General features: G+C 35.5%; 1 protein-coding gene across 1 annotated transcript; it reads left to right on the top strand.

The window, feature by feature from the left end:
* Positions 1-289: 289 nt before the first annotated feature.
* LOC111697029 (nascent polypeptide-associated complex subunit alpha, muscle-specific form) lies at positions 290-11,366 on the top strand. Its single transcript, XM_023466895.1, has 9 exons — positions 290-293; positions 332-810; positions 1,770-1,877; positions 3,269-3,342; positions 6,625-6,699; positions 7,302-7,374; positions 7,698-7,919; positions 8,104-9,996; positions 10,754-11,366. The coding sequence occupies exons 1-9, from the start codon at positions 290-292 to the stop codon at positions 10,826-10,828; spliced, it is 3,003 nt and encodes a 1,000-aa protein (XP_023322663.1). The 3' UTR covers positions 10,829-11,366.
* Positions 11,367-13,118: the final 1,752 nt, after the last annotated feature.

The raw sequence follows: 13,118 nt of genomic DNA on the forward strand, positions 1-13,118 counted from the left end.
TATATAAATTATACATAAAATGATTTAAGAAAGTACAATTATTCGTCAAGAAAAAATTTAACTTAACTCTGATAATATCTTTACTATGCGAAAGTAATGTTGGGTGAAAAACCACGCCAGGCAAAAAATGACAGCATTTAAATGCTCTTGTCTTTGAGAATATTTTAGGATTAGCCACTAACCATGAGCCTTTAATGACGACATTTTTCATATATATTTATTTATATATATTTATTTTTATATAGAAAAGCAGGTACCTCACATTTATATTTGCATTTTTTCTTACAATATGGGTAAATCATAACTTAACCTTACAATTTATAAACTTAAGGTCTAAAGACCGGGGCTCTAGATTCTAAGTTGAAACTCCAAGAAGTGAAAGAGGTTAAACCATGGCGTCCAATTGATGAAGTTCGGCTCCAAGAAGTTGAAGAGCTAAAACTTCAACAAAGGACTGAACCTGGACTCCAACAAGTTTCAGAGCTTCAAGCTAAACCTGGACTCCAACAAGTTTCAGAGCTTCAATCTAAACCTCGACTCCAACAAGTTTCCAAGCTTCAATCTACACCTCGACTCCAGCAAGTTTCCAAGCTTCAAGCTAGACCTGGAGCTAAGAAAACTGGACTAGTTCTACAGAAGGTTCATCTAGAAGGACCAGAGCAGGGATATAACCTGGATCTAGTGACCAGTAAGAACGTCAAGGTTGTCAAGGAGACCCTTCAGCAAGTTGGGGAAATTCCCCTTCAAGAGGTTAAAGTTGTAAATCAAGGAAGACAGAAAGGGGATAGCCTGCTTTTACCAACTTATCATGTAAGAAACGTTTTTTTGTAACGCCCTTTTAACGCTCTTAAGGAAGCGAAAACAAATTCAAAGGAACTGATTACTCGTAACAAATTCGTATTTTCTAATCCCTATATTTTTGCAACCTTATGGTACAGACCTTTGCTATTTCTAAAGTCGACGACATCATAGTCGCAAAGATAAAAGGATTGAAATATTAGAGTTTGTAGCAATTAATCAGCTTCTTTGAAAAAATCCAAATAAGGATTGCACAATCTATTATTTAGAAGAAAAAACTCCAAAATAAAACTATCCGAAAGCATAAAGAAAGGACCAAGGTGGAAAAGCAAAGAAAACTGGACACACTCAGAACAATTTTGCATTTTTGAAATGAATTGAATCTTTGCCACAAACTCTTATATTCTTATCACTATATCTTTGCAACCCAATGTCGTAGACCTAGATATTCAAAACTGTGAATTCTGTTAAGTCAAATAATCTAATTTCGAAATATAAAAGGTTTACAGCAAGAAATCCAGATATAGGGATTAGAAAATTTGACTTTGTGGCAACGACTCAATTCCTTTGAAAAATACAACTCTAATATAGTTGTATTATGACTTATAATTTCTTCTAAAAGAAAGTTAGCATTTGCTATTTGAAATATTTAATTATACATTTTCTGCTTTAAGGATTACGTGGATTTAACGGTTCTGTCAATATTTTTGATAGCTTTTTCTTTCGATCACAATTTGACCCATTAAATATAATTGATTAGCCTTTTTCTTAAATACTTGTTGGTGATGAATACGTTATGAATGAAAAAGTATAGAATAAACAAACTGTAAGTTTAAAGAATGTTGAATTATAGACCAAAACACGTTGGATTACAAATAAAAAAGCCGAACTCTGGTTAGTCCGGGGTGGGATTGAGTTCCATTAAAAAGTCATGACATTAAAGGCATTCCCTATCAACTTCACTACTGCAGGAATCCAGACACAAGCAGACGACTTTTTCACAAAATAGAAAATCAGCTGACAAACTGCAAGCACTCAAAAATATCAATAAATCCTCTGAACTTCCTGATTATAACAAGGGAGCAACAGTTTTCATGAAAAAAAGTTTTGTTTCATTTAGGACCATTTTCTTAAAATTATATATGATTAGATGCATGCTGTTTATTAAAAAAACTTGCCTTTTTTTCTTTCTTACATTTAGGGTACTAAGCAAGTAAAAACAGTAGTTTCTGAAGTAGTGAATTCTGTTCTGGTGTATTTTTTGTCCGAGATCATAACTCATAAATAGTGTTGTGCCTTTGGGTTTTGGGTCGTTTTTTGTTTTTATTTTCTTTCTATTTCTATTAGAGTAAAAAAGAAGAAATCTATTTATAAAAGTGTATTTTAAATATTAATTTTTCTTACACTTTGTCAAATTTTTTCTATTTTTACACTACGTCAAATTTTTTTCTATATCTATTTCTATTAGTGTAAAAAAGAACAAATCTATTTATAATAGTGCATTCTAAATATTAATTTTTCTTAAACTATGTCAATTTTTTTCTGATTTTACACTATTTCAATTTTTTTTCTATATCTATTTCTTTTAGTGTAAAAAAGAACAAATCTATTTATAATAGTGTATTCTAAATATTAATTTTTCTTACACTTTGTCAAATTTCTTCTATTTATACACTACGTCAAATTTTTTTCTATATCTATTTCTATTAGTGTAAAAAAGAACAAATCTATTTATAATAGTGCATTCTAAATATTAATTTTTCTTAAACTATGTCAAATTTTTTCTGATTTTACACTATTTCAATTTGTTTTCTATATCTATTTCTATTAGTGTAAAAAAGAACAAATCTATTTATAATAGTGTCTTCTAAATATTAATTTTTCTTACACTATGTCAAATTTTTGCCCTAGCAGAAAAAAAGAAAAAACGACCCAAAAACGATGTAAAAACAAACGTGTCTTAATGTTTTTTTAGGTCAAAGATATATTGCTAAGTTTAATAAAATCGAAGTTTAACATTCCAAAACTCTTCACCAATTTGCCTTTAATATTGATTAAGGAACTCTGCATAATGATTAAATATTCCTAGTTTGGTTTATCAAATCTTAAATTGAATAGTAGGTTTAATATTGATTAAGGAACTCTGCAGAATGATGGAATATTCCTAGTTTGGTTGATCAAATCTTAAATTGAATAGTAGGTTTAACTTCTAGGCAAAGCAGGGTTCTAAAGTTGATTAAGGAACTCTGCAGAATCATGGAATATTCCTAGTTTGGTTTATCAAATCTTAAATTGAGTAGGTTTAACTTCTAGGCAAAGCAGGGTTCTAAAGCTAGAAATCTAGATTATCAGTGGCATAGAAATTAAAAAGTTTCATGTCGACGTTAACGTCTCATTTATAGGGGTTAGAATTAAATGATGAAAGCATGTTCACTTTTCATTAATTTCAAATCTGTTGCTTCCTGGATAGATGAGTGAGGTTTATCATGAGAAAAAACTGAGAACAAAGATGGTCTTACCAGGAGACAGGGTGGATAGAACAGGGTAAGTACTGGACAGGGTGGATAGAACCGGGTAAGTACTGGACAGGGTGAATAGAACAGGTAATTACTGGACAGGGTAAATAGAACAGGGCAAATACCGGACAGGGTGGGTAGAATAGGTAAGTACTGGACAAGGTGAGTAGAACAGGGCAAATACTGAACAGGGTGGATTAGAACAGGGCAAGTACTGGACAGGGTGAATAGAACAGGATAAGTTCTGGACAGGGTGAATAGAACAGGGTAAGTACTGGACAGGGTGAATAGAACAGGGTAAGTACCGAAGAGTGAATAGAACAGGGTAAGACAGAGTGGATAGAACAGGGTAAGTACTGGACAAGGTGAATGGAACAGGGTAAGTACTGGACAGGGTGAAATGAACAGAGTAAGTACTGGACAGAGTGGATAGAACAGAAGTTCTAGACATATTGGATAGAGCAGGGTAAGTTTTACCACTTGCCCAAATTTTTCTTTCTACTTTACATGACCCTAGGTATGGTTTATATGGTTGCTCAAATTTACAAAAAGTGTGTCTCACAAATTTTGAAAATCCACGAAACCCAAATTTTAAATACGCAAAATTTGGTAAAATTGCATCGAAGAGAAAATATCCTAGTCTATGTTATAAAGCTCTCTGTAAAGTTTAAGTAAATTGGTAGATTTTGGACAGAACTTGCTTTACATACTGCAGTCCCCTTGAGCCCCATTAATTTAAATTCTTCTGACATAGTAGATAAACATGGATTCAAATTGATCTGGTCCGCCATGATTTAGTGACGGAGTAGATAGACATGGAGATAAATTGATCTGGTCCGCCATGATTTAGTGACGGAGTAGAAAAAAATGGAGATAATGGATCTGTTCCGCCAGATCACATGACTCAGTGGCGAGTATTTAGAAATAGAGGAAAAATCGAACTAGTCTGCCTTGTAACATATGTCTAAGCTACAGTTAAAACATTACTTCATTTAGAAAGAAAGAATCTAAAGATTGTCTTGTGAGCCGAGTTTAAGAAAAAGAACCCACTCTCAATCAATTTAGAATAATAGCTTTTAAAAATGACCTTGTATTGCATTATCTTTATCAACATTATTTTCTCCTGGACAATGATTACAAGGACATTTTTATTATGCACATTTTGGACTCAAAGTCTGTAATCAATGCAGGTCACGTGATAAAGTGGACTGCCTCATTTTCCTCTCTTTATTTCTGCTCTGTCTCTAGTACTTCAGTGAGTTCAGTGAGTTCAGTGAGTTCAGTGAGTTCAGTGAGTTCAGTGAGTTCAGTGAGTTCAGTGAGTTCAATAAGTTCAGTGAGTTCAGTGAGTTCAGCGAGTCCAACGAGTTCAGCGAGTTAAGTGAGTTCAGTGAGTTCAGTGAGTTCAGTTAGTTCAGTGCGTTCAGTGAGTTCAGTTAGTTCAGTTAGTTCAGTGAGTTCAGTGAGTTCAGTGAGTTCAGTGAGTTTAGTGAGTTCAGTGAGTTTAGTGAGTTCAGTGAGTTCAGTGAGTTCAGTGAGTTCAGTGAGTTCAGTGAGTTCAGTGAGTTCAGATAGTTCAGAGAGTTCAGTGAGTTCAGTGAGTTCAGTAGTTCAGTGAGTTCAGTGAGTTCAGTGAGTTCAGTGAGTTCAGTGAGTTCAGTGAGTTCAGTGAGTTCAGTGAGTTCAGTGAGTTCAGTGAGTTCAGTGAGTTCAGTGAGTTCAGTGAGTTCAGTGAGTTCAGTGAGTTCAGTGAGTTCAGTGAGTTCAGTGAGTTCAGTGAGTTCAGTGAGTTCAGTGAGTTCAGTGAGTTCAGTGAGTTCAGTGAGTTCAGTGAGTTCAGTGAGTTCAGTGAGTTCAGTGAGTTCAGTGAGTTCAGTGAGTTCAGTGAGTTCAGTGAGTTCAGTGAGTTCAGTGAGTTCAGTGAGTTCAGTGAGTTCAGTGAGTTCAGTGAGTTCAGTGAGTTCAGTGAGTTCAGTGAGTTCAGTGAGTTCAGTGAGTTCAGTGAGTTCAGTGAGTTCAGTGAGTTCAGTGAGTTCAGTGAGTTCAGTGAGTTCAGTGAGTTCAGTGAGTTCAGTGAGTTCAGTGAGTTCAGTGAGTTCAGTGAGTTCAGTGAGTTCAGTGAGTTCAGTGAGTTCAGTGAGTTCAGTGAGTTCAGTGAGTTCAGTGAGTTAATTGAGTTCAGTTCGAGTTCAGTTAGTTCAGTTAGTTCAATTAATTCAGTGAGTTCAGTGATGAGTTCAGTGAGTTCAGATAGTTAAGTGAGTTCAGTTAGTTCGGTGAGTTCAATTAGTTCAGTTAGTTCTGTTAGTTCAGTTAATTCAGTTAGTTCAGTTAGTTCAGTTAGTTCAGTTAGTTCAGTTAGTTCAGTTAGTTCAGTTAGTTCAGTTAATTCAGTTAGTTCAGTTAGTTCAGTTAGTTCAGTTAGTTCAGTTAGTTCAGTTAGTTCAGTTAGTTCAGTTAGTTCAGTTTGTTCAGTTAGTTCATTGCACCAAATTCATTAGAACTCTTTACAATGGGACAACATATTATACTTAGAGTAATTGAGCTTAACAAATCCTATTTAGCTGAAATATACACTGCAGTCTTTAGAACCTTTCCGACAGTACAGTGAAAACTATATAACTCTGGAATGGAAAGACGACATTTAAGCCCAAGTTATGACGTAAAATAGTGTAAAATGAAGATGAGACATAGCAATTGTGCAGAATTATTATGAACAGACCCATTTCACTTAATAAGTGATTTGATAAGTTACTAGTTCTACTATTTGGTTTGTAACATCAAATAAACTTTTACTATTATTTAAATGTCGTCTTCCTTTTCCACAGTTCTGGTTCTTACTCAGTGTAAAAGATGAGGATTTCTATTACGAATTGAAATGTTTTTTATAAAAATTGTAATTAGACAGAAATTTCACATTTATATTTAAAAAGGACGTAAAATGTATTCGGGTTTAAAGAAAATAAATAAATGTGTTTAGGGTTAGAAGCTCTAGAGTAATAAATGTGTTTAGGGTTAGAAGCTCTAGAGTAATAATTGTGTTTAGGGTTAGAAGCTCTGGAGTAATAAATGTGTTTAGGGTTAGAAGCTCTAGAGTAATAAATGTGTTTAGGGTTAGAAGCTCTAGAGTAATAAATGTGTTTAGGGTTAGAAGCTCTAGAGTAATAAATGTGTTTAGGGTTAGAAGCTCTAGAGTAATAATTGTGTTTAGGGTTAGAAGCTCTAGAGTAAGAAATGTGTTTAGGGTTAGAAGCTCTAAAGTAATAAATGTGTTTAGGGTTAGAAGCTCTAGAGTAATTATTGTGTTTAGGGTTAGAAGCTCTAGAGTTCAAGAGAATCTTCAAGAAGTTCGACCAGTGTATGTTCCTGCAGTATCAGTTACTAGGTAGAAATAACATTATTAAAGGGACTGTAAGCGTAATTTCAACTCCTACTCATGAAAATATGACAATGCACGATTTATTTTTAACGTGAAAAGTGATTATTTCTGTTAATTATTCCATTCTTTCTTATAAGCATGAAATGCGCAAGTCAATGTTGCAGAGAAACCACAAAATAAACAGGTTTTAAAAAAATGAAGTTCCAATTCATACTTAATCAGACAAAGCTTTGAAGGCCGGATACTGTTTTAAATCGGAAATTGTCATCTTTGCACGGGAGGTCACTTGAAATTACTTTAAAACATCATTTATCAAAAAATCTTTATAATTTATTTTCTTGTTTTTTGAGTTAAAAAGTAAGTTAAATAATTTGTCTCTTTTGATGTAAAATTATGTACATAAACTTTATTTTTCTCATGACAAGTCAGAATTTGGATACTATTTGAAGTTAAAGTATTTCAAATGCTCTCAATTAATGTCTTATGTCTAAAAATGGGCTATTTAGTTCAACATGCAACACTTTTAAAACAGTAAGTCACAAAGTCACATAGATGTGATTGCAATTATGAACAATGTACAATGTACTTGCTAACATGTATTAGTTTAGTTTGTTTAATGATGCTGGGTTACCAAGGAAAAAGTCTACTGATTTTGATAAGGAGTTTCAGGATAATACTCGGGTAAGATAGTCAGTCAAACTTCAAAATTGGTTTAGGATTGAGAAACACTATTTTCAGCTCATACAGTTATCTATATTAAAGAAGTTTCCTGAAGGGGAAGGGGGTGGAACTTTTGAAGCTTTGCATGGTATGAAAACTGGGTTTTCGAGATAAAGTTTTTTTTCGAAAATTCCTACAATTATGATTTAGCGATACAATTTGGGGAAAAATGTCGGGAAAAATGCCTTTGCATTAATTAATTTAAATCTTTCATGGACTTTCCTTCAAAACTGCAGAAACTTTCATTCTATCCCGAACACGGAATCAAATAGAAATACGTTGAGGTTCTGGAGAAAGTGAACTCTGGTTCTGAAAGTTATGACAATTCTATTGAGAAGAGGAAAGCTGGAACGTACAGTGTACAGGGGGATGGTATAACAGTAGAAGAATCTGGAAGCACTGAATATGGTCAGTTTAGCTCCTCTGGATCCTCCCTAGCTGGTCAGGACACTAGTGGGAAGAATACTCAGATTATTATTACCCTCAACAATAATCCAAGTATACAGGTAATGCACTTTTTCTAGAGCGCATGATGTTTCAGTTCCAGAGGTTTAAAATCTTGTAAAAGATTTAACTTGAAACAAACAGAAGATTTATTTTATTTTTGAGATTCCAATTATTTGATTTTTGATGTTTTACAGGATTTGCGCACAATTTCTTTATAAATTTGTTACATTAAATATTTTGAAGGTCTTCCGAGAGAAGCAAACAGATAAATCTGATCCCAAACATTATCCTAAGCCTCCAACTATTCTAACAACAGTGAGACCTTCCTACACCACTACTAGACCAGGTCCTCCTTCACCTCCAGCTCCTCCTCCACTCACTTCTCCAGTTTCCGAATATACAGTAACGAATGACTATGAGGATGATGAAGATGATGATAAGATAATAGCTGCGGTGGAAGCAGAAGATTACTACTTTGATAGTTTTGATAATACCAGGCAAACAAGTAGCGGTCAACTAACCGACAGCTATGGAGTTCCTTTATCCAAAAAGACAACAAAAAGACCTGTAGATAACAGCATACAAGGATCTAGGGCGGGCAGAAGAAGATTCAACCAAGGCTCAAGAAGCAACCAAATAACTTCAGACACTCTTCAATCAAGTTTTGATAATGCGTTTGATCCAGGTTTGGTTGTTCAAGAGTTACTTCCTCCCCTGGAAACTCCTGACTCTAATTCACCTCAGAACAAATTAACTTTTACTTTGCCTAAACTGATTCCCCCTTCTTCATCTCCTTCTAAAATAAACCCTTATAACTCCCAGCCCTTGACAGTTACATTAACAACTCCTGACCCAACAGATGCATCAGAACCATTCACTTCCTTCTTCGGTTCAAACTCTATTCCATCTCCCCCTGCCCCTCCTCCTTCACCACCCCCTTCATACTACACTGCACCATCTCAGTCTACTCCTGAACCATTTCAAAGACCGATTATACCTTCACTTCAATCAGGACCTTCTCCTCCTTCACCTTTACCTTCTTACTACACTGCCCCTATTGCACCACCTATTTCTCCATCTGTTCAGTCTGGTCCAGCTCCACCCTCCCCTCCTCCTTCCTACTACACTGCCCCTATTGCACCCCCAATTTCTGCATCTGTTCAATCAGGTGCATCTCCACCCTCCCCTCCTTCTTCTTACTACTCTGCACCTAGCCAACAAATTCCACCACCAATTGCCCCATCTACCCAATTTGGCCCTCCACCACCTTCCCAACCATCCACCTATTATTCTGCACCTATATCTCCTTCCGTCCAATCAGGTCCTGCTCCCCCCTTACCTCCTCAAACATCATACTATTCGCCACAAACTCAACAAATATCTCCATCTGCTCAATCAGATCCTTCTCCACCCTCAATACCGCCATCATCATACTACTCCACACCAAATCAACCAATTGCACCTTCACCTCAATCTAGTTTTGCACCTTCGTTACAGCCAAATCCTCCTCAACAATCACATACTCCTCCTCAACAGTTTGCCCCTGTGGGTCCCCCCAAGCAGTTCTACAATAGTCCCTCTTCCGACTTATCTGCTCCAGTAGACAACTCTTACTCTGCTCCTAGAGCTCCTGTTATCCAACCAGATGAAACACCATGGCAACCTTCCAAACCTCAAGATGATAGACCATCCTACAAACCTCCTCAAGATGATAGACCATCCTACAAACCTCCTCAAGATGATACTAAGCCATCCTTTGCCCCACCTGCATCTAATGACAACTCAGTAAGCAGCGGAGATATACATTACCATATTCACGTTGGTAACACTCAGGAACTAAAGGATATTCAAGCTCAGTTTGGAGATTCAGTTGAATCCAACCCTCCAGCCCCTCCACCAAGAGTAAGACCACCTCCACCTACGCGAGCTCCAGCTCCCCCTCTAACTAGAGCACCTGCTCCTCCTCCTATAAGAACAAGAGCACCCCCGCCCCGGCCCTATAAAATCCAGTATATACCCCAAACTGTTCAAATTTTACAAAACCCCCGACCTCAATATCTATCTAAACCTGTTCGATACCTAACCAGGCCAGCTCGGGATCAGAATAGCGATGAAACATGGAAAAGCAAATTAGAGGTGAGCTTTCTGTCTTTTAATTACATTCTTTAGGCTATTTCTGTTTCTTGAGCGTAAAGGGACTGTAAGCGTAATTTTAAGTGACCCTCCATGCAAAGATGACAATGCCTTATTCAAAACGTTACCCTTTAAACCCTTATATGATCAATATGTAAATATATTGTGGTTTTTCTTTTTTTACAAGTGTTGAATTCTGATAATTCCTTTATGTTTTCCTGCGTCGAAAAATAATCAATGACTATAGGTTGTAATATCTGAATGATTTGTTTTAAATTACATTGACTTTTTTACGATCCGAGTCGTTTTGTTGCTACTTTCTGAGTTTGTAAGGACGCTAAAACGTTCTTCGGTTTAAGTAGTTTTTAACAATTTTCTCCTTATAGACGCAACAGATAGAAGTAAGATTATAAGTAGCGATCAAAAGCGCTGATTTTTCGCCGTAAGCCTACACCATCTTTCATTTTTCGAGAACTGTTGTGAATCGGGTATGGCCCTATTTGCATGCAGTTACTTAAACTAACTCTTTAAAAAAACTGACTCCATTTAAAAGTTTTTCAGAGGAGCAATGAGGTAGATATCATCGTTTTCTGTTTTTCATAATAACTTCTGTCACTTTAACAGGGAAACTGTATTTGTAAATAATGAATTGATATCTTCTTAATTTTACAGGAGTCCTTTATAAATCTGGCATGCAGGTTTCTTAATGCAGGGTCACTTTTAATTATGTCGACAATCCCTTAAAACTGTTCTATTTCAGGAGATGACCAACCTAAAATGTGTTTTCTGGTGTGCTTTTCAAACCAAGGGTTCTCAACCTTCAGACCACAAATAAACATGGATTTGGAGAACAAATCTGTTAAACGGAAAATCTATGAAAAGTCTATCTTTTGTTTAAGTTGCTCATTGTTAAATAATATTGAGGTTTCTCTGATAGAAAGTTAATAATTTTGTTAACTGTTCAAGCATGATTAGTTTAAAATACCATTACCTTATTTCTTGTATGAAGGGCAGACATAAAGGAATTCTGAAAAGGGGGCGGGGAAATAACAACTGCCCCCTCCCCCTCAGGGCCTTCCATTAAATTTTGGTGCAAAAGTTCGAATAAAAGTTGTCCTGTTTTATTTAAGTCTTTAAATCGACATTTTGAGATCCCAAGTTTGACTCTTTTCCGATATGTCCATTGTACAATGTAAGCAGTACATGGATACCTGAATTTAAAAAAAAATCATGATTTGAGGTTGTTTAAAACAGCTCTTAAAAAAAATATTGAAACATGTTCTATATGTTTATCTAAAGCTTTTGAATAAAGTATAGTATTTTTAAAATTAAAAACATTATGTCTTGTTATTCATCATTTAGTAGATACTATGTATTATTTTCTGCTGTTATTAAAGTTCTATTGTTATTTGCTTTAACACTGTTGTTAAACAAACTTTAAATAAAATACTTTTAATTATAAAGTAAAAATGTTTTCTTATTTATAAATCTAAAATATATAAAATGTTTACTTCTCTATAATTGTATAATAAAAATACCGCGTAAAGCGTCAGGGGAATTTCAATCATTATCCCTTCGAAGAGTTAAATGCAGGATTCACAACAGTGACCTTTCTAACCTTTATCCGAGTATAATAACTAACAGTGAGTAAGATATTTTCGATTTTTTCTATCTTACATTTATTATTTATAGTTATTAATTTCCAGAAAGAAAACTAGTATTATCTTTATTATTCATGTTCTCATACAGGAATCAAAGATAACGTCGAGGGCCACTATGTCATCAGTTCCTTAATATCTCATGTTTATTGGTACTCCCTGTAGGTGATACTGTGACAAGGTTTGACAGACAACACTGCGGACAGATATCCTACTATTCCAATATTAATCCAGCTCTAGGAGACATTAGACCTGCATAATCTCATATTTAAGTCTGTCCTATTCTACAGGGAATAGATGAGAACACATCATAGGTTTAACATTCTTATCAACGGTAATTATCTATCCTGTATCCTTACATCGTTTATCCAGTATCCACGTATCCTGTATCCTTACATTCTTTATCCATTATCCACGTATCCAGTATCCTTTATATTTTATCTCCGTATCTATTATACTGGTTAATTAATCCGGCTGAAGATCTAGTCCTATAACGCAGTGCAGATAAATTTTACGAAAGGTTTGGCAAGAAATATAAAAGATTAAGAATGAGAAGAAGAAGATGTAAAATTTGGATTCTATTCAACTAAACACTCCAGATCCTTCAGCAGAACTACTGCAGATAGACCAGGCAAAAAGAAGATCAGGATAATCAACTCCCCCCCACCCCCACCCCCTTCATTCTAAAATGAATAAAAGTTAACTATCGAATGGTTAAGTGATGCCAAATTTAAAATTTGGCTGATTTGCAAAAATGATACCTTATAATGCGCATAAATATAATATATATATAATATGAAATGAGGATAAAGGGAGGAGAAAGTAATAAGGGTTATAAAGTAAAGGATAGGGACAAGTTAATAGGGAGAAGGATGGTGGGTAGAGGGAAGGAGCATGGTTAGGGATAAGAGGGTGAAAGGGGTATATATAAGGCCTGGATACGGAAACCAGACAAGAGGTGTAGATGGATAAGGGACAGAAGGAGGTAGCTAGGGGGTGATAAGGGAAAGGAGGTGGCAGGGGGTTTGGATAAAGGACAGGAGAAGGACAGGGTGTTTAGATGAGGGACAAGAGGGGAGAGGGGTGTTTAGATTAGGAACGGGTTGGGGTGGAGCGGGGTTGTATGAATGAGGGACAGGAGTGTGGGCTCATACGGATGAGGGACAGAAGGGGNTCCGGATCCGGATTCGGTTCCATATAATACCGGTTTCGGGTCCGGAAAACTTTAAAAGCGGATTTTTTTCCTGTCTTACAATAAAAACAAGCTGTGAATAAATTGAGAAAAGATATTATTTGAAATTATTAAAAAAGAGACGAATACGGTCAGAAATTGCAGAGTTATTGACAATGTCGTGTATATACCTTCTATTGATGACGGATAAAGGTTGACAAATGCTAGGCGAAGCAGGATAATTCAATATTGTGTCAGTAGGTGTCACTTGTTTCAATTCTAGGTTCAAACTTCTC

Source organism: Eurytemora carolleeae, unplaced genomic scaffold (genome assembly GCF_000591075.1).
Source record: "Eurytemora carolleeae unplaced genomic scaffold, Eaff_2.0 scaffold270, whole genome shotgun sequence".
Taxonomy (NCBI): Eukaryota; Metazoa; Arthropoda; class Copepoda; order Calanoida; family Temoridae; genus Eurytemora; species Eurytemora carolleeae.

What these genes read in the sequence shown, in the direction of transcription:
- LOC111697029 (XM_023466895.1), top strand. An exon ending in AACTTCCTGATTATAACAAG is followed by an intron (nt 1,878 to 3,268) that starts GGAGCAACAGTT and finishes CTTCCTGGATAG; the next exon opens with ATGAGTGAGGTTTATCATGA. An exon ending in CCTGCAGTATCAGTTACTAG is followed by an intron (nt 6,700 to 7,301) that starts GTAGAAATAACA and finishes GTATTAGTTTAG; the next exon opens with TTTGTTTAATGATGCTGGGT.